Source organism: Buteo buteo, chromosome 1 (assembly GCF_964188355.1).
Source record: "Buteo buteo chromosome 1, bButBut1.hap1.1, whole genome shotgun sequence".
NCBI classification, from domain to species: domain Eukaryota; kingdom Metazoa; phylum Chordata; class Aves; order Accipitriformes; family Accipitridae; genus Buteo; species Buteo buteo.
In genome coordinates this window covers 16840413-16862363 of record NC_134171.1, presented here as the reverse complement: position 1 = coordinate 16862363, position 21951 = coordinate 16840413, and the positions used below count along the sequence as shown (strand labels likewise).

The window sequence follows — 21951 nt, the reverse complement described above, 5'->3', positions numbered from 1 at the left end:
TGTTTGACAATGCATTTCTGGGACATTTACTACACGTTGCCATGCTGGTCGACAGTTTTACTACACATAGCCATGTTGACTGACAGTTATGCCTTTTGTCAAACTGAGGTGTAATCTCCATTCTGCTGCGTTCCTACTTTTTTTGAAACGTTGCATGGGCAGAAGAGTATCAAAGGCAGGTGTTCCCGTTCCTTTTGTCTTGGATGTTACACAAACGGTGCACTTTGCTTATTTAGCACAAATGCTGCAAAAAGGTGGGCGCAGAGACCCTGCTATGGCCCGGTTTGGGACACATCATAGGTCTTGCCTCATAAACACCCGTTCCTCTGCAGACACCCTCTTCATTCCTCGTATGTCGTCATCTCCTCAGTTTATTTGGGTGAAGCGAGTTTTCTTTACTTCACGTAAACGCACGACGCAGTTTTTAATTCCTTCCGACTTAATTAAAGGCATAAAAACAGCTGTGCCCCCAGCGTGCCAGGCTACCCGGCGGGCCTGGAGACCCGCTACCACGGGACAGCGGCCGTGCCGCGGCAGCCCGCCGGTCTCAGCAGCCGCTCCCGCAGCTCTGGTCAGCCGAGCCCCCGCCCGGCCCCCTCCCCCCGCATTTTGCAGGCCTGGCCTCTGAGCTCCGAGCGTACAACCGCGGAGCGGCCACGCTGCGCTGGAGCCAGGCAGGCGGCAGCCAGCCCCCCCCCGCAGCCGCTGAGGGGCCGTCACCCCAGCACCCCGCCGCAGCCCCGCTCCTCTGAGGGGAAGGGGGGGGGGGGGGGAAGCCGCCATCCTCCCCCCCCCCCCCGCCGCCCGCTCCCGGCGGGAAGGGGCGGGGCAAACTGCGCATGCGCCCGGCGGCGGGCCGGGCGGCGGCGCCCTCGGGGCGGCCGCGATCACGTGGCGCCGGGGCCGGCGGGGCGCTCTCCGCGGCGCGCCGCGCATGCGCGGAGCGGATGTTACCGCCGCCGTTAGCGCCGCCAGCGCCGGGGCTCTATGGGGAGAACATGGCTCCTTTCCCCGAGGAGGTGGACGTCTTCTCGGCTCCGCACTGGCGGATGAAGCAGCTCGTCGGGCTCTACTGCGACAAGGTAGCGGGCGGGGGCGGCCTCCGCCCCGCTCCCCCGAGGCGGGAGGGGGGGATTCCGGCAGCGCGCTGCTGTCAGCGCCCCGCCGCCCCGGCCCCGGCCCCGCCGGCAACTTCTCCTCGGCGCTGCCGCGGGGCGCCCCGGCCCTTCCCGCCGCGGGCGGCGGGGCTGGTGGTGCCGCCTTCCCCGCCGCGCCCCGCGCCCCGCTCGGCCCCCTTCCGAGCCGGGCCGGGGCTCCGCTCGCGTCCCCCGCCCCAGCGGCTCTGCCGGGCTGCGCGCCGGCCCCCCCGGCGGGGCGTCCCGCTCCCTGCGGCCCGGAGGAGCGGCGCTGCCCCGCGGGCGCCACGCCTCCCCGCCGCCTTCCCTCTCGGCGGGCCGCGGCGAGGGGGGGGGGGCGCGGGCACTCGTCCCCCCCACCCCCGGACTTGCTGCCCCGGGGCTGGGGAGCGGGCGCCGGGGCCGGCCGCGGCGAAGCAGCCATCCCCCGGTAGGGCGCGGGGCCGCGAGTGGGCCCCGGAGAGGCCTTAGTGCGAGGCGGGGAGGCAGGCAGCGAGCCCCGTCGGTTTTTGTTAATTAACCGGTGCCCCGCAAGTTACCGGTGCTGCGCAGAGTGCTCGCTAGCAGTCCGCAGGCGGCCGTGGTTGCGTTTTTATGCGCAGCGTTCGGTGGGCGAGTAGCTTAAAGATGCCCTAGGTAGGATTTTTTTTATTTTAAAGACGTGTAATTTTACTCGTGGACGAAAGTAGCTTTTTATTCTTGCATCGGGGTAGTTGGTAATCAAGGCTGATGTGTCACCTGAAAGGCAAACTTCGCTGCGGCAGCTTTGAGTGTAATGGAAGGGTTTCAGGCAAATATTTCAAAGCCAGCACTCATACCGAAAGAAGTAGTGCCTCCCATCTCTGGGCATAAATGGCTGTTTGGAGAACCAGACTGGCTAACAGACATTTAAAAGGAGGATGAAGTTATGTGAGAGACTGTATAATACCTTACTGCTGCTAACAGGATGGGGGAGTTCTCGCTTCCTTCCTCTCTTTTTCCACATGCCACCTTGTACTGCTCTGGGGCTCACCAGGTAGATCCCTTCGTGTGAGCCTGTGCAATTTGCTAATCGGTTAAAGAAAATGTGAGTTGTTTTTTGCTGGGTTAGCTAACTGAGCAGGCTGAGCAGAGGGTCTGGGGGGAGGAGGAGGCGAGACCTTGAGTAATTTCACTTTGCTTTTTATTTGTGAGTACGTTCACAGTTAACTTTATTTTTAATCTGTGGTGGCGTGAAAACTTGTAATATCTTAACAGAGTGGATTTAAGATGAAGGGAAGCAAACACCTGGGACTCTTCTCCCCCTGGCCCCCGGCAGCAGTATTAGCATATTGTTGACAGCAGCTGAACAGGTTTTGTTTGAACCTCCAGATACAGTAGACATTTGAGTTTTCTTCCGAGAGGGATTTCTGTCACTTTTATTGAGCCTCCCACAAAGTTTTGACCAAATTTACTGTGACTTGATAGAAGTAGAACTGCCTGGGCAGGAACGGTTGGCTTTCCTAAATACTGGCAAATTTGATTAAAACTGTCCAGTTTGCAGTGAACATAATCTCTTGTTTTCTAAAAATTTTTCTGCAGGCGTTTGCTTGCTTCCTTTTTCTTTTGAAGTGCAAGCATGAATGAATGGTGCTTTTAAGTATTCAATCTTGCATCCTTTAACCCTGTTTGAGAACTTGGAGACTGTGCCTGGCCTATGACCTTTGTATTAGAGTAATGCTAGCTTTGCATCAGAAAAAACTCTGCACTGTGTTTGACTTTTCTTCTTGTCTGATATGCTGTAATTGGATAAGACTGTAGTTCTGCTTACATGGCAATTATAATCTGTAAAACCATGCTCTTTATAAATTTAGTTTGTTCTTGAGGGGTCTTTAATTCTGTGAATTACATATTACCTGCTGGTCCTCATGTTCCCTGTATGCTGTAATAGAGTTGTTTGTTAGCGGCTGAATTTAGTAAATTCCAGCAAATGTTTGTGAGGGTGAAATGGGTGCATCTGTGCTTTGCTTTTCAGGGGAACAACTGTAATGTTACTGAGGAGTAAAGTATGCCGTTACTTAAATAATCCTGTAGGACAGAGACACACAGCTTGTTTTGTTCTTCCAGGACTTGATGTGAGATGGAACAGTGAATCAGACGTTTGTTTGGTGCATTAGGAAAGTTATCCTACTTCTTTTTTTAACTGTTGTATGGCGAGATCTCTGCTAGCATTTGCTGCATTCTTAAATGGCATTTTTACCTGCGTTGTACGCTGTACACAGTGTCTTGGACAATAAGAATAAATAAAATTCTGTTTTGTAAGGAAACCCACAAAGTTCTCAAATCTATCACCTACTCTGAAGATAAGTAGATGCTTCAAGTCCTCAGAGGATGTACCCCCCTGTAGGTAGTGGAGTGCTACAGCAGACAGTCTTTATAGTTAAAATGCTTTTCATAATGCCTGACGTCATCTTTGCTACAAATAGAGCAGATTCTGTTTTTCTCTCTCTAGTGAACCATTCTTCGTTTTCAGAAAGATCTTGTGCCGATTTGCAAATTGTAGCTGTGTCCTCCATTTTAGTTATCTGTTTTCTGGCCTAAGCGAACTGATTGATTCTACTTCATCACATGGGTCATGCTTTCTGTACCTCAGGGTACTTGTTGCTTTTGTCAGGACTGAGCTGCCGTTCTGTAACAGTTTAAGCTATCTGACTGCCGCTGTTATGACTGCGTGCCTTTCTTGCTCCCATCAGCACTTGAAGTGACTCACAAAGGCTCTAAGCTGGCAGAAAACATTTTTTTTCTGAAGTGGGGCAGTTTTTCTGCTGATGTGCTGCCAGCAAGCACTGGTCAGATGAGTGCTGAAGCCAATGTGAGGCAGAGGGTGGGACCGTGACAGCCTGCAACTGGATTGGCTTAAGCTACTGTGAAACCTCAGCCTAATTATGTGTATGTTTTCCTCAAATCTGTTGTGCAAAATGGGACACTGCTGATGTTGAGTAGAGCAGATGTGGTTTGGATATGTTATTCTGCAATCTTTTTTTTTTTTAACAGCACTGTACTCTCTTTGTGCTTTTCTGTAATCCCATGCTTCGCTGAGAACTGGTACTCAAATTGCCTTTCATGTTTGTCATCAGACTCCTATCCTATATGTAAAAGTATGCACTTGTCCAAGTCAGCATGTCAGTGTCCCATAGAGACCATTTCTGTTGTCGTATTATGATCTTGTTTCCCACACTCGAGAATGTGCCACTCGTGTATTACCAGCTTTCCCAGCTGTGGCTGAAAATACTGTATCTGTCATGAGGCAGCACAGATTTCAACTGATCGTGTATTGAAAATCCCATTGTGGTTAGGCTGGAGGCATTGGTAGCTACAGCTTGAGAGCACTCTTTGCAAGTGCTTGAGCTACCCTGCGATTTCCTGTAGACTGTATTAGTTTGCTGTAAGGCAAAACAGTATAAAAAAACCTAGAGAAATCATGATCTGTAACATGTATCGTCATCTTAAGTAGTTTGGTTATCTTATCAAAAGGAAATCGGATCCTTTTTTCTAACAAATCTGTGCTGGGCGATTGTTACTTCATTAGCTTCAGGATCACGGTCACTCAAGTAGCAGACTCTGGTCTAGATACACACTGTGATTAAATTTTGCCTGGGCCTTCCCCAGAGACAAGACACCTGGTATTGCTGTATGGGATTTCAAACTTCCTGTGGTCTTGTAGATTTACTGCAGCTGAAGAATATGTTTTCAAATCTTTGTGTTAGAGAATTACCCAGCGAATTTAGCCTGCTTTAGGCAAAGGAATAGGAAAACCAGTTGTGCTTTGAATGCTGTAATGCAGTTACCAGTGATTGATGACTTGTTCTCATGTCTTTCTGCCTCTCAAAACGAGTGTGAGACTTCATACTGTGACTGAGTGGATCTAACAACTAGCTGCTGCTGGAAGGGTTAATTGTTGATGATATCCTCTGTGCTTGTCTGGCCCCTTGATGAGCAGCTAGTTCATCTAGTGCGCTGAAGCGAAAGGTGATTCAGTAAAACTGGCTCACGAAGAGGTCAAACAAGCTCCAGAACCACGTTGACAGTATGGGAGGAGGGAACAGGACTAACCATTGCAGGAGTAAACAGCTGCTTTAATAGCTCAGCTTTATTGTGAAACCTTTGGGTGTTTGATCAAAAACATCTAAGGTCCTTCTTCTGTTTGCCTGACTTCAGTCTTCTGTGATCTTGCCTTTCTACAAAAGATCTCTGCAGTTATTTCTCATGGTTCAGTAATTACTTTGGCTAGTTCTTCCAGGAAATTTGGATCAATTTTGTCATGTTCTGCTGACTTGAATGCATTGAACTTGTATAAATATTTAACTAGCATTTTTCTTTTCTAGCCTACACTTCTGACTCCTTGTTAAAAATTAATTGCCATAAATATTTTTCCTAATTAATTTCCTTATGAAGACTTGAGCAGAGAAGACATTTAATTTTGCTGTTGTCATCTCTGCCTTTCCTCTTAAATAGTTGACTTAAATTATCCCTTTTCTTCTTTTATCTAAGTGTATGTAGACTCTTTTGCTGTTTTTGTCCTCTGTCCTCCTCGTTTGAAGTCTAAATGGTGTTCTGTTCTACTTACCTGCAGTGATAAATTCTTGGTTATTTTTGTACGATTCTTTTCAAAACTTCCATATAGCTAAAAAGTTCCTCTCTTTATTTTCTAATAATGATTTTTTTTGATAACTCGCATTTCTTTTTAACCTTTGTGTCTATTTCAGTGGTCTTCTATTGCACTTCAGTTGTTTCTCTTCCTTGCAAGCTTTGGCCTCTGTTGAAGAGAATGAAGTGTTTTCATGTGTTAAATTTGTGATGTTCTTACAATAAGGATATTGTAGATGAACCATTTTAGGAGTGAAAAATACTCCTGAATTAAGTTGTATTGATGTTGTAAAGCATTGGGCAGGGAATTGTATGACCACATTAGGATTACGCTTTTTGTGGCAGCGAGGAGGACTGAAATACGAAAAACTAGACAAATTATCAACACTGACTTTCTATTTTCCTTCGGAACAGATAATGACTGTTCCATGAGGATAAGTCTCTTTCTGTTTCTAATCAACAAATGTTGGTAAAGCTTACGTGCTACTTTTGAAATACCTTTTCAGTATTTTGGTACACTGCTATTCATTTTCCACTGCTTCAAATGTGTGTGTTGATTTTGAAATTCATGGTATCTGGTTATTGCCAATTAACATTCTGTAGCATTGAGCACTTGCCTTCACCTATGTTTAGAATGAATAAACACCTACTTAGGATGCTTAGTGTTAATAAGTCTGTAAATGATGGGCTACACTATCACTGCAGGCAGAAGATGGAAGGAAATTCCTTCCTTGATGGAAGGAAATTAAACCTCCTCATTAGCATCCAGAGTTAGGTGAGCAATTTGCCGTCCATGCCTCTGACTATTGCATCAGAGACTCTACCAGTCGTCTTTCCATCTCAGCTTCTGGATGCTGAATAGTTCAGTAACTTTTTGCTATACCTATTGGGAAATGCCAGCTTTGAATTAATTTTTCATGCAGAAGAATATTTTGAAGATGACTCTGGAAGTGACAATGTGTTTTAAATATCTACTTTTTAAAGCAAATGCATTTTAAGTAAAGTGCTAAAGGAGGTCTGAAATGGGGGACAACAGTGATAAAACCTATTTGGCATTTAAGTGAGGCTCTTCAGACCTGCGTAGCAATTTCAGTCCTTTTTTCAGGACATACTTAGCTCTTGAACCTTCTCACCATTTCTTTATTTTTTGTCTAGCAAAACACCTGTTTTTTTCTTACCTGTCAGATGCTTTGCCCTTTTGTGTCTCTTTTTTGCCTTCATGAGAAAAACCTGAGGGTATTTTCTTATGCTAGACACAGTAGCAGATTTTTTTTCCAAGTAATTGCTTAGCACCTATTTTTGCCCTCAGATTGTAGGAAAAAAGTTTTCTATTCACCCATCGCATGTTGCTCTGATCTTTTGTCCTCTCTTCCAGCCTGCTCTGCAGAGCAGTAATAACTCACCTTTGCCCTTCTCTGCTTTAAGCAACGACAATTTATTCTCTCCTACTCTTTGGCACAAAAAACCCCCAGAGAAACCGATGCCCTCTAAAAAGCTAGAGACTGTAATTAGCGTGTATCAGTGTTCATACAGGTTTTGTGCAGCTATCCTAGGATATGCTTTAACTGATTAAATAGAGTATAAGTTGTAATTCTTGAGCTTTTTATTTGTTTTTGCAGTTAGTACTCAAGATGGATTAAGCTGGATTGGTGAATTTTTCCAGTGCCCACCTTCAATTGTGTTAGGAAATTGCAGTGAGACTGGTGCAGAGGGGCAAAAGCATTTTTGCTGTTTGTGAGTTACTGCAGTGGGAGAGTGGAGAGGAACCTTGAGGCTGCTGTTAGTTCACTCTTGGGAGTTTAGATGGTGTCCTCACAGAAGGCCAAAAGGCCAGGTTTTCACAGGAATCTATCTCTGTGAGGATATAAGACAGGAAAGCTGCCTTCTACAGCATCTACAATGCATGTAAGAAATGCTGTGACACAGGTACCTAAATAACAGCATCATTGCAAGTGTTCATCATGCTTTTGTTTGAAGCCCTTGTATTTCATATCCTTACTAGATTTTTCTTTCGTGTTTATTGGGTTCATCTCTGCAGACCTGGTGACAGCCTGTGTCCCTTCATCCCTGGCAGACTTTTGCTTGTGGAAACCATGTAGTGGAGGAGGCTTAGCTGATTTTACCACTGCTTGCTGAGCTGTGCTGTCTGCTACAGTCCCCAAGGGGGTCTGACACTCATAGCAATTGCATCACTGAAAATCTTGGTGCAGTCAGTCCCATATTGTTATTTGTATCTCTTTGTGAAAAGCCCTTCATGATTCAGAAACTGATCTACAGGTGTTCATTAGGCAAAATTGACTGTGTATGTAGTGCAAGAGAGTGATATGAAAGACCCCAATAAAAATGAAAATACAGCATTTCCACCTCCAATGTGCTCTTATGCTTGGCATTTATCAGCTTGACCTTAGCCTTTCAAAATATAGAGATAGAGAGTACAAGTTTTTACCTGCTCTGCTGCCTGTGCTCTTTGAAAAACAAAATAATTTTGTCTGTCTTAATCTTTGAGTTAATATAGCGTTTGTGGTTTGGTTTTTTGCTTGTTTGTTTTTTTAAAGGCTATTTCAAGATTTTAGTTAAGTTGCAAAACAACTGACAAGATTACATAGAGGACAGGATTGTATAGAGAAGACAGACGGGCATTTTAAAGTTTTGCATTTCTTGTTGAGTTCTGCCAGATCCTGTCCTGCCTGCCATAGTAATTACTATTATTTTGGGTTCACCCACAGCCAAGAAAAGCACCCAGGGTAGAAAACCTGTGTAACTCCTCTGATTTAAGGCTTCATACATCTGAATAGCTGGAGCATGAAGTAGTTTAGCTAATTCTCTTACTGTTCACCTCATATGCCTCTACATAAAGATAAGCCAAGGAGCAGGTGACACTGAGAGGACAGTCATCCTTTTTACTAGGCTATCTTGGCACTATAGTTCTTCCTTGGGGAAGAAATAAACTGAAATTCTTGTTGTGGATTCCTAAGTGAGATGTTGCATGTAACTGGGTGTCGCTGCAGGCTGTCAGTCAGACTAGTGCACTGACCAGGTGAAAAATGAACCCACTAAAAAGGCACAACTTCTTACTGGGTCAGTACACCAAATGGGTTCATCTCGCAGCTGCATAATTGCTAGAGCCTGTTCCAGGGAAGTGGTAGGAATGTACAGCTGGAAGCAGGGGCAGGGCTGCTGCTTCTGGGTGTTTCCTCCTCCATCCCCACCCCCCTAATTTACAGCAGATTAAGTATAACATGAAGCCACATGCTCTTGGTGTTGACACAAGCACACCTTGTTATGGTCTTAGTCCCTCCATTTTCTTGCTCATAAAATTGATATAATATCTCTGCAGAGTCCAAGTTCCTGTCCTTTGAATTTTAGTACTATTGCATATGTGAAGTGATAATACCTAAAAATGTAAGAGTGAAAAGTAGCTGACTAGTAATGCCATGCTGCTTTTTTTTTTTTTCTTGGTGCTATTCTATTCTAAAAATGTTAGGTTTATTTAACTGAAGTGGTCTGCCAGCTCCATAATGAAAAAGGTTTTACTATTTTTTTTTAATGAGTTTTAAATCTGCTGAGTTAACTAGTAGTAGAATGCTAGTCTGCACTGATCATCAGGAGTATTATATCTGTGTCACCTGCGGTGGAAATCAGCTGCTTGTATAGGTTGTAATGAGCACAATGGTCATGTTTGGAAAACAGAATATATAGGAATGACCTATCAAAAATGTTAGTTGTGATGATACATGAAAAGGAAGAAAAATTGCCTTCAATATTTTTTTTTTTTAGATTCCAGACTGAATTTTTAGGGGTAGTGGTTGTTTAAAAGTTAGAGGTGCTGATGGGGAAACCCTCATTTGAAATAAAGCAGTTTGTGAATTTGTATATCCACTTTTGACTTCTTTAACCTTGAGTAATTATTTCATTCTAAATTCATGAAATATTTGGGCAGAGTGGAAAAATCAATTTTCCCTTTCCTGTTCTCTTTCCTAATTTTTGTTGTTTTCCAGCTTGTAGTTGGGAGTAGAGAGATAGTTGTAACTGGGAAAGTTAGCGCACGGCATAGACTTTGCTTATTGCTGTGGTAGTCTGATAAGAGCAGCGTACTTCTTTTTCTTTATTCCTGTTTGCTACTTTCTCCTTGTCAGTTAATAGTATGCTTGGATATTTTTAAGGAAGCAGCACAACTTTCCACTCACTAAATGTATTTTTGGCATAGATATTATGAAATAATTGTTTCAGTTTACTCACTGTAAACTAACATTTTCAGAATATTAATGGTGTTCTTCTTCTAGGAAGACATTTTTCCATATTGGCATATATGTAAAACACTTCCAGAAACCAAATAATACTGTGTTTTGTTCGGTGATTTAATTAGCAGTCTTGAGCTTTCTTATTTATTCACAACATTTTGGATAGAAGTATCTGTGTCTTCATCTGACAAAGTTTCATTTTTTTTCATGAAAGCATGAAAGCTGCAAAGGAGATGCAAGAGTTGAATGTAGATATACATTCAGTTGAACGTAATGAACATGAAGCACTGTATAAATAGCAATTACTGTTAATCTTGCTGGTATTGTCGTCTTGTTCTTGAAGCACAGAAATGAAATAATAGCTTAGAGTAAGGATGTTTTTGCTATGTGTCTGTATGTTCATCTTGACCATGTTAATGGCTCTGTTGTAGTCCAGTGGAGTTGGTGACTCACCTAAAACTGGTATGTGATTCTGAGCTACAAAGACTTTTCAAGTGTAGCTATTCTTTAATTGTGTAATTTAAGGTTTAAAAAAAAGATGTCCATGAAGTGAATTCTGAATTCAGAGTTACTATTTTTTCCTGTAATGGGAGGATGGAATTATCTGATCTTTGAAGTTTTCTGCCGTTGATTCAACCTCTACTTCTTAATAATCCTGATACTAGTTTACATATTGCTTCTAACTGTGATGAAAAATTGGTATTTCCAATTTTTACTTAAAATCAAGACTGAAATATTGTATACTGCAAACCCCCTAAATTGACCACTTAAGTATGAAGAACTTTAGAGAACAGCAGTCTTAGGTTAGCATGACTATCTCCTTGTCATGCTGTTACTTGGAATAGATTGGGTACATTTTGTGACCTTGTGCTTTACTTCACTGCTGGCACCACAGTGGCCCTTGGATTATTGATGTGCCGCCTTTTGTTTACATGAGATTAATTTGATGTGTTGTTTGGTGTTTTGTTTTGGTGTGGGGGTTTTTTCTTGTTTGTTTAAGGGTTTAATAAAGTTAATACCGAGTTTGATAGCTCCTGGCTACTTCTAGAGTATGCCTGCATCAGCTAAAGGTGTCTGAAGTTTTTTCAGACAGAATTTGCAATGTGATTGACTCTCTGTTGTTCGGCCTGTTGCTCAGGCTATTTGGATTATGTATAACTTAAATTTCATGAGGCTTCAGGAAGCACCAGGACTGTTTCTCTTGTCATACCCCTTTTCAGTTAGAGTGTGCATTCCAAACACAAAAACAGTCATGCTGTAACTTGGAATTGTTTAAATGTAAGGTCTTCAAAAGTCCACAAAGCTCCCCGGTATCTGTAACACCTGTTGCTGTGATAATCGGTTTAGTGTGGTGTGTTGCAAGGCTGCTCAAGGATCGCATGTGCACTGTGCTTTATATATTTGACCAGTCAGCAAATATCCTCAATACAAAGCATTTCCTCCCCCTTGCCATTCTCTTGGGATTTTCCATCTGAGTTTGGGGGGTGCTGGTTTTCTTTTTGCGCTACTAACCTCCTGCACTAGTTTTCCTTGCGTAGAGCTGGTGAAAAGTGGACCTCGGAGTGGAGCAGCTGCTGTCTGTTAATAGTATTGGTCCCCCATCATAAGACTTCCATCAGTCCTGGTAATGAAATTACAGATCTGACCGAGTGACTTTGTTGCTAGGCTACCTGTCCTTTAAAAAGCCAGTTTTCCTCAGCTTCGGCTGACCTTTTTAATGTACCGATTGCCGATTCAAGTACAGTCATTAAACTTTAATATCCTCTCCATAGTTCCTAATCTCTTGGATATCTGCTGGAAGCCTCAGTAGCAGAGGTGAATATGCAAGCGTTTCATGTGCAGTGACTTCTGTAACATTTATAACAGGAATTCTTAAATTGCATTCACAAACGGATTTGTTATTTATTCCAGATTTGTGGATGATAATAGGTGGGTTCAACATAAGTTTTTGAATCCTGAAAAGATTTTGAGTCAGGAGGATGAGAAGATGCTATTTTGTATTGGAACCAATTTTGTGATTTTTTTTTTTTTTTTTTTTTTAACCCAACAGCAAAATAGAGTAGTTTTGTCTAACCTTCCTGTTACACACTTTAGCAGCCTTGTTTACATTTTTATGTGAATCAAAATGCGAAGCATTTGGGAGCAAACGGGATTTTAGGGGAAAAGGGTCTTTGGGGACTGACTTCAGGTATTGTGGGTCCTTATGGGTAGAATGAACAATGTTGAGACATCATTGACCAAGAGAAATGCTACATTAGAAAACAAACTTCACCATTATTGAGATCTGAATCACAAATGTCTGGAGGTGAGGAGGCTCACCTGAAGAGGTATTTCTGCACCCATCTCCTGTGCTTGTTCAGACTTTGCTTTTCAGTGTGGAAATTCCAGCCTTTTGTTTCATCTAGTACCACTGCTTGATATATTGCATTCTCTGAGCTTAGTGTAGGATAGAAATGGTCTTTGGAGTGAAGTTTGTTTCCCGTTTGTGATATGCCTCAGCTCCTAACACAGTGCATCACAAACATAGGGATTTTTTCTGACCCATCAGTAGTTGGTCTAAAAGATACTGGACTCCCCCTGCTCCCTATCCCCCCGCCCCCTTAACTTTGCCCTATTTTCTGTCTCTGCTGAGGCTAAGTAAATTTGTTTTTCCATAATGACAGTCGTTTTGCTTATATGTACAGTATGTAATACACAGTATGCACAGCTGACTTGGAGTTTCATAAGTACTTGGCAGATGTCCAGTGTGTTTCAGTTGCATTGCTAGTGGTTGCCAGGAAGTGGCAATGCAACGTCAGAATGAATAAGTACATTTGGGTTTTTTTAAATGATAGAAGTTTTAGGTATCTCAGTTTATGATTGTTTTTGATGTATCTAAGACTTATGTATGAACATACATGTCTCAGATGCCCATTTCTAGTAAACCCCTTAGATTGCAGAATCTTTGTAAACTAAACCACTTTTGAATATTCCAGTGCCTTAATTGTGAATTAAATTAAATTTAAATATTTTTATTTTTAGAGTGCTTGCTATTGTATACTGCTGTAGGCTATGATTCTTGAAGCTGCATGTGGAATAAAACATAAAAATGGAAAAAATACTGTTTTTCTGCATTCACCAAAGGAAGATGCAGTTTTAAAACATATTGTTGCTAGTGGTAGCTGTTTGTACACATGTAAAAATGGCACTACTGTGTTACCTGGAACTTTGTGCTGTCTTGATTTGTTGGTTCTTGGTCCATTGGGAAGCCTTTTCCAACAGCTAGTATAGTTTGTATTCACTTGGTAGGACTCAGCGTTCCTTGAGGATAGTATGTCCCTAAAGGTAGGCTCAGGGCCATTTGATAATGGCTTCTTAGTATGAACTAAAATGTAGGTCTCGGAAACTGGCTAAGCCTTTCAGTTATCTGCTGTCCTGGGGAGATTGCATTGATTTCTACCAGGAAGTTGTTCTCCATTTGTTTATCTCGGTGTTTCACAAGATTGGTTTATGTTGCTTAAATACAACTTTGATTTTACTGGCTTCTTAAAGCTAATGCTATAACCGCATTGTTCTCTCAAGGATGATCTTCCTTTAAAACGTTATACTAATTTCTGGTTTTCTTAAGCGAAGTTCATTCATGTGGAATGAGACATTTGCATTCAGAATTTGTGTGATTAAATGCAACATGCTTTTCTTTATAATGCACATTATTGCATATATTATGCTTTGTTAAACTTCTGTAGTTTAATATCATTAGTTCTTTGTAATCTTTCTAAAATTTATAGCTTCATTTTTTTCTTCAGAGCCTGTGATGGAAAATGCAGTTACATAGTTGCCACTGGAAATGAGAGAATTGTGCACTTAAATCCCTTCATTTACTCAAACCTCATTCACAAAACACAACATTGTAGTAAAACTGCTCTGCTAACTTATATTGGGGAGTTACAGAATTCGAATGTGAATGGCTTACTGTTTTAATGAACTGTAAGAGGAAGCGTATACATGAAGTGACCATGAATAATGAGTTTTTGAAAGTTTTAAAACAAGTTTGAGGGTTTTATATAGAATTTGTGTCAGTTCCTGTTAACAAATAAAAATCAAATGGCAAGTCAGTTGTGAAGGTAAAATAATTATGAATTTGGTAAATAATTTCAAAAGTCATATTAATAGGGATATTATGTAAATGTTAGTCTGTCGTATTCAAATGCCAATATTCTGCCCATTTCTGGAAGAAGTTGTATTAAATTATATTATAATGCACCAATTAGATAAATTATGAGAAAGTTACTATTCAAATAGACTAGTTTGTGTATTCCTATTTATGCACTTGAATCTCTGATTTTTATCTATTGCACTTGATTGAAATTAAAAGCATTCATTACTCTAATTTTTGATGTCTTTGAAGTGAGTTGCTCTAATTGCAAATTCAATTTTTATTTTTGCCAGTTTTCTGTATAATACTGAAGTTTTTCAGCTTTTATGTTGTAAGTAATAGGGGCAATGAATAACTGGCGCTAATACCTGTTCTAAGGATTTAACTTGACTGCGACATGATTTTCATTGATTTTTTTTTTAATGAGATTTTCTTTCTTCTAGCTTTCCAAGACCAACTTTTCCAACAACAATGATTTTCGGGCTCTTCTGCAATCTCTTTATGCCACATTCAAGGAATTTAAAATGCATGAGCAGATTGAAAATGAGTGTATCATTGGTTTACTTCAGCAACGTAGCCGGACAGTGTATAATGTGCACTCGGACAACAAACTCTCAGAGATGCTTAGCCTCTTTGAGAAAGGGTTAAAAAATGTAAAGGTAAGTAGACTATAAGAAGGACTTGTATCCTAACAAAAACATGCTGTGATTACGTATTAGTTTACCTCAACTTCTCTTAATACTCTCTACAAATAAACTAAGGAGGAAGAAGAAACATTTGTGGTTTCTTGATACAGTAGTGAAAACTTTCCAGTCTGAAACACAAATTCTTCTGCGGTTCATCACAGTTACTAAATTTCTGGTAAAAATTCTTTTCAGAGGTGTATTTTGTGACAGAAGTCCATCACTGCATATTTGGAGGTGTTTTGGAGAGACAGCATGGAAGTCTCAGAAACAAAGACTTCTCTGCTAAGTGATCAAAACAGTTTCTGAGTATAGAAATAATGTGTTTTATTAATTTGTTAGGAAACCCTGAGTATCTTTTTTTGTGGCACATAGCATTGTATTATTGTCACAAATGGAGATGATTACCAGACTTTTAAAAAAAAAAAAAGCAGCATTGTTTTATTCTGTTAGTGAGTCATGTACTCCTTCCACTAATCTGTTGCTCAGTAATGCTGTTAATGTTCCAGTCCTCAAGAAACTCTAAATGTTATTTCTCCAGCTGGCTTTTTCACAACTTAAAAGTTGTTAAATTCTTCTCCAGTAGAACTGTACTTGAATTCTATCTTTCCTCTGGAGTACCCAACTCCCCTTCCTGCACTCTAAGAACTATAGTCTCCAGTAATAATTTGACATCCTATAATACATTTCTAGTGCACATGGTCCATATTTTCAGTAAGAAAAATACTAAATATGCAGTTGATTGATTCCATTTTACTATCCTTATTATCTATTTTTAACCTGGGAATCCTGCAAATAGGTTTTTTTTCCCTGTGCATATCAAACTTTAAAATTTGTCTTAAGTTGTTTCCATTAATGAATTGGAAAATGAAGGAAAGTGAAGGAGGGGGGAAATTTAACACTTGGCTTTGTGTTATACCTTCTCTGATAGGATGCTAGTGTTATTCTGTTACTTCACTTCTTCAGTGTGGAAAAACTGATTTCTCTAGCTCTCTTTAGATATGTTAACTGTTTAACTTTTTTTTTAGAGTGTGGTTAGTTTAATTTAAACTGATGGCTTAAGCTTTTTTCTGTAATAGTCAGGGTTTCTTGATGTTATAGAAGTTCGAAAAGAAAAACTTACAACATTTACTGTAAGAGCTAGGAGGAACTTAAGTATGTTGCAATTACTGGGCAGACTTCAGAACCAGCTTCTTATTACTGGCACAGAGAACAAGCTAACAAATTGATAGGTGAGGTTAGTCTAGCTTTAACATTTAGAAGTCAGTTACATCTCTACTTTGGAAATTGAAAGAACTCTTAAATGAGTATCTATAGAGCATGTCTGACTATAAATTCTGATTATAATTGGGAAGCTATAATTGTAGAATAACTAACATAAAAATGTATGCAGTTAAAAGATGAAGTGGAACTGCTGTATCCTAGAGTAATTCTTATGCAAAACATGCATATACTTAGATTACTCTTACTACTTTGAACTTGGGTCAGACTGTAGATTGGCAGACTTCAGTCTTTGCTCCAAAGTAAAAATGTGATTAGACAAGTTAATTCATATCTATGATAACAAAATAAATTGGAATTAGACAGGAAGGGAATACTTTGTTCTGCCTAGTAACAGGCCAGTACAGACTGTCAGTGTGTCCTGAAACTTTGTAAGTGAACACATTCTTACCATGAAATAGAGCAAACATGCTGCATGCATGGGGAAGACATAATGGGCTTTACTTTGAAACACTGGTTTATTTAACAATTCAATCCTTGAAAGAATGGACAAGATTAGGTAATAGTTAATTTTTTGTTTTCTTCTTAGAATGAATATGAACAGCTAAACTATGCGAAACAGCTGAAGGAGAGATTGGAAGCCTTTACCAGGGATTTCCTTCCTCATATGAAAGAGGAAGAGGAGGTAGGTAAAAATTTTCCTCAAATATTATGCTGATCTTTCTTGGGGTTTGGAATGACTGAACAGAGACAAAGGGCTTAGAGTTTCATTTTTTTCACAATTCTCTGTTTTTATTACTATGCCAATTTGCATTCAGGACTGTGGTGTCATTGTTCTGTTCTCTGACTGCAAAGTGACACACTCATGAAATAGTGAATATATTGAAAATTTATGATGAAGTTCTGGTGATTTGAAAAATTGATAACAGAAGTCCACTAGGGCTGGGATTTGTTTGCAGCAGGTAGTTATTTAAGGGGACGTCTAGCAAAACTTAAAGGAAGAAAAGTCCTGTAAACCAGTGCTTTATGACTCAAACTGACACTCCCAAACAGCCTGTGACCTATATTTGAAACGTAGACTAGTACTGCCAGTCTGATGATTTATGGGTATCCAAAAACTGGGAAGCATCTTCTGGAGAGAGTAAATCTTCTGCAGTCTGTCCAAGAGAAATCTTTTCTTATGTTTTTCTTCCTTGCCACTTTGCCTTCTGTGTGAGTACCTCAACAAGTTATATAGTTTAAGTAACTTTAATCACTTCCCTTTTCTGTTGGGGAAAAGAGTTAATCGGCTTGCCTGAGATTGTGCAGTGTTCCATTGGCAAGCAGAGGGTCAGAACTCAAAACTTCCATGGTCCTGTCCTTAGGTTCACTTAATGTATGACATGTTTTACTTGGAGAGAATTTGAAACAGGAAATTCTGTGTTGGTAGGTCTGTGTAGCATTATTGACTATCTCTGTCAGCACCAGACTTTTTTCCTTTTTCTTTTGCTTTAGGTTTTTCAGCCAATGTTGATGGAATACTTTACTTATGAAGAATTGAAAGATATTAAGAAGAAAGTAATTGCACAGCACTGCTCACAGAAGGAGGCTGCAGAATTCAGAGGTCTCAGTAAGTGGAATCAAGCAGAAGAGCTTCAGAAGGTCTTTAAGTATTCTGTGGACGAGAAGGCAGATCAAGGTGAAGCATCTAATTAAAGTTAAAGTAATTTTCAACCTGTAATTTTTATCTAAAAAAGCCACACCAATGACATACCTCAGGTTATGTGCAGGCAGATAAAATAGTTTTTATAAAATGTGAATTTCTTCAAACCAGTTTTGAAGCTTCAGGAACTTCACTGTTTGATACAGGCTTCTTGGCAGGTTGTAATGTAGATAGTACTTCACTGTTTACGTGTTCTCAACCTTCTTCCTCTCCCTTCTCTCCTATGGTAATATTTGATAAAATAAACAGGCAGAAATTATAATTTACTTCTAATTTCATACTTCCCATTGAAATTACATTTTCTATTTGCAGACCCTGCATTTAATTCTTGGTTTTCAGGACCGCTTTTAAGCTTTTCTGTTGATGGTTTAATAACACAGAATAGTTAGTCAATTGACAATATTTCAAATTAAAAGCTACTCACCTTCCCCAGCTGCACTACCTAACTTCCCTGGGCCTGAAACGTGCATTCTGAAAGTAGATATTTAATTTGCGTTCATCCGTAACTACCTTTCCTGATGAAACTTTGAATAAATGGATAACTACTAAAGTGCACTTCAGGCTTGTTTTATGACTGTTGAATCAGCCTAAGTTGCCCGTGTTTACAGTTTTCACTCTTAACTAACAAAGAAGACTTGATGCCCCAAAGAAGGGGAATTAATGTACCAAAAGTGTAATACTGGGGTGTGAAACTGTAAGTAGAGCAAGCCTTCATGAACTGACTTTGTGGTGTTGGTAAGATGTGGTGCTCTCATTAGAAAAACTTGAAAAACTACTCTGTAGTCAGATTTTTTTGATGAAACTTGACTTCTCTGAACTACTGAACTGGTCATTTTTTTGCCCTCCAGGTGAAGCCTTCAGAAAAGATCATGGTCCATGGTGTGAAATACTGAGTCTGAACAGATGAATGTGACAGAATTAGCCTTATGGCATTATATGCTGTTAAGTCTAGCTGGAACAGCAGTTTTGGGACAGTAGTAGTGCTGCAATGGTTGTGTTCTAGACTTTAGGGAGTGGGAAGTATGTGTCCTGCATCCATTTTTTTAAAAAGGAAGAAAATAACACAGCTTGCAGTCCTGTGCAGTTTTAACTGCATTTTAGTGTGACATTCTCTGTAGTTTACCTGAAGCGACTTGCCAGGTGTATGAATAAATATATTGATTCATCAAGTGAAACTGTATTCAGTTATATTTTTTTTTGAAGTAGCAATAGATTATCACACGGTAAAGTTCACATTATGCTCACTTTTGAAGCTTATTTGCAAAAAGAAACCTGATGCTTGTCTCGCTGTTAGGTCTTGTATACTTTGTGTCCTAATTTTAAAAGTAAAGACCTACTAATTTGTGAAACCTGCTATTTCTAAGTACTCCTGAAAACTATTTTAGAAATATTTTTCTCAAGTAAATTGTCCTTAAAACATTAAAAATTCTCTTAAAACAGCAAAAAGCCCACTAATTAAAGCACTGAATTTATTTTATATAGTTTGCAGCTCTGTACTATGGTGATAAGGGAGAGCTATTGGACATGGTTTCTGCTGCTGTCCATTGAAGTATTAATTACAGTGGTCAAATTTTAGTCTCTAACATAATATTTAGTATTACTTTGCAACCTGAATGGCTTGTCACCATTCAGAAGTTAAAATTCATTGTCTATGCTAGCAGTTAAAGCTAGAAATAAAATGAGACAGCTGCGAAGAGTTAAGCATGACTTCTTGCTGTGTCCCAGTCAAGAGGTTGAGTGCTTTCAGTGAGAGTGGTCCCAGCTGGTAAATTATGTGTGCTAGTACTGTTTCCTTGGGAATGTGACAAAGCAGGTATATATATCATCAATGACAGAAGGTATTTTTTTAAAGCATTTCATCTACAGCAGCTTTCATCTTGCTGTGGTTGAGTAGCAGCAGTTTACTTTTGTCCAGGGCTTTTTTGGACCTTTGGGGAGTCAGGGTTGGAAAAAACTAACCAGTTGAGAAAATGGTAAACAAAACTGAGCTGGTTTTTGTTTGTTTGTTTGGGGGTTTTTGTTGTTTAAGGTGTTATTACAGTGAAAGCTTCTTAAAGCCAAAGCAGTAGCCGTTCTTTTTTTCAACTCTTTTGTCAAACAATTGTTTAAAATTTTTTCAGACACCATTTTTTCATTGCCCTAGTAAAAATGTGAATTCCACTACTATTATTTAAAGCTCTGAGGCTGTGCTTTACTTAACACACACTTTCTATATTTCAGAAACTGAAGTAACAGGGCACACCACAAATATTACTAATCTTCCTCCTGAAGTCATGCTGACCATTTTCAGTTACCTTAACCCCCAAGAGTTATGTCAGTGTAGTCAAGTAAGCACTGAATGGTCACAGTTGGCTAAAACTGGATCTCTCTGGAAACATCTCTACCCTGTTCGCTGGGCCAGAGGTAAGTTAAATTTAATTCTTCCTTTGAAAGCATGTCAATTACCAGAATTTCTGAGTATAAAAGAGAATGTTTTAGTATAGACTGTCATGTACAATGAACCTAACAGCTGAGCATGTTGGAAGGGTGTACCCTTCTGGCACGGATGGTGCCCTGAAACTTGGTTAAATGTTAAAAATCCCCCAAACAGACTTCCATCTAGTAGAATTAAGAAAGTAAAAGTCTTGGTTGTAAGTGATGAGTAGCTCTTGTATACGAACTGTTGATTGCTTTTACTGAGGTTTGTTTGCTTGTATGAATGCTAACAAGTATATTCACTAATACAACATCTTAATAATGATTTAAGATTCTAAGGGGATTTGAATTATAAATGCTGCTGTTACACCTGTATCAGTAAAATTTTTATTTCATTAGGTTGTGAGGTAGAAATAGAATACATAACAGCAGAATGGAAGTTTAAAACAAATGGAGTTCTAACATTTCCTCACAATCTGTTCTTACTTTTTATATTCAAACTGTATGAATGTTAGTGTTGATTCTTTAGATATATTACTTCAATAACTTCTTCTGCAGTAAGGACTAAGTGGTTTTTTAATAACTTCTGTTCCTCAAACTCTCCTGTTAATTAAAATTTCCTATTGAGAAGTGTAACCTTTGCAAAAGTACCTGTTCAAATAGACAAAATAGTCTGTATTCAGTTACAAGTCATAAGAGTATGTTTGCAGCTTTAAATATTTGTTTGTATTTGTCCATATTTATGTGAGTGTTAAACAATCACTGGAATATGGCATTGCAGGCTTCACAATTGCTGCCATGTCAGTGTCGCTGAGTAAAAAGGAGACAGTCTATGCTGTTGAATAAGCTGTATTTTATGTGCCTTTAAGATTTTAAGAGAGAATGCTAACAATATATAATTTAAATTTTGAGATACATAGAAGCTAAAAACTTCTTTCTGGCTGGACCTTTACGGCTTCTAATATCTGTGCAAGGCAGAGAGGAGTTAAATGGCTTTTGGGTCTGAATTAATTTTTTTGGTTGGATAAATCTTACTGAAAATTAGTTTGGCCCCTGAGCTGCAGTAGACTGAGTGGAGAGGAGAGGTTTCAGAGTTCAAATTGTTAAATTTTTATTTTCATCTAGTTGTCTTGATAATTCAGTGCTACGCAAAAAATACAATTGGCAACTGCTTAAAAGGACTTAGTCCTAAACCTGGTTTTGGCACAACAGGAAGCTAGTCTTAGGACGTACTGTCCGTACTACTACAGTTGTTTGTGCAGAAGTGCTCTGAACTGGGTGAAAGCTTCTCAAATGGGATTTACTGCCAGAGGGGGGAAAAAAAGAACATAAAACTATAGACTTAGTTAAATTTTTAACTTTTTTTTTCTTCTAATACAGAGAGGGCTTCTGAGGCTTTTTATGTAGTATAAAGATGGGTTAAAGAAGGTGAGAAATGTTACTGAAACCTTTTGCTTCAAAGTTGGTTGATCAGGATGTCATTGTCACCGTGTTGCTCATATAAGAAACCTTGTTCCTTTAGATACTACTCAACAGGGCTTGCTCTTGCTTTGGGCATAGTAGGATCCCCCACTAGTGAGATATTACAATAAGGTGTTTCTGGTTTAAGCATGTCTACACTGAGGGAGGCAGCAGACCTGCTTAGACAGAGCGCAACACTACAATATACCCAAACTAGAAGTAAATTAATGCGTGTGCAATAACCCTTGGGGAGAGGGGATGCCCTACTAGCTAAAACAGTGCAGCTGTTGCTGATATTAATGTTTATCCAGATGTTCTAAAAAATGATTGTCTGTTGATTTGAGTCATATGT

General features: G+C 39.9%; 1 protein-coding gene across 2 annotated transcripts in view; it reads left to right on the top strand.

The window, feature by feature from the left end:
• Positions 1–928: 928 nt before the first annotated feature.
• FBXL5 (F-box and leucine rich repeat protein 5) overlaps positions 929–21951 on the top strand; it is a 36666-nt gene continuing 15643 nt past the window's right edge. For both annotated transcript variants that reach the window (XM_075023362.1, XM_075023357.1), the window contains exons 1-5: positions 929–1082; positions 14561–14776; positions 16611–16706; positions 17516–17699; positions 19944–20126. In XM_075023362.1, coding sequence (XP_074879463.1) covers positions 948–1082; positions 14561–14776; positions 16611–16706; positions 17516–17699; positions 19944–20126 — 814 coding nt within the window. In that variant the 5' untranslated portion in view covers positions 929–947. The remainder of the gene's footprint in view (positions 1083–14560; positions 14777–16610; positions 16707–17515; positions 17700–19943; positions 20127–21951) is intronic.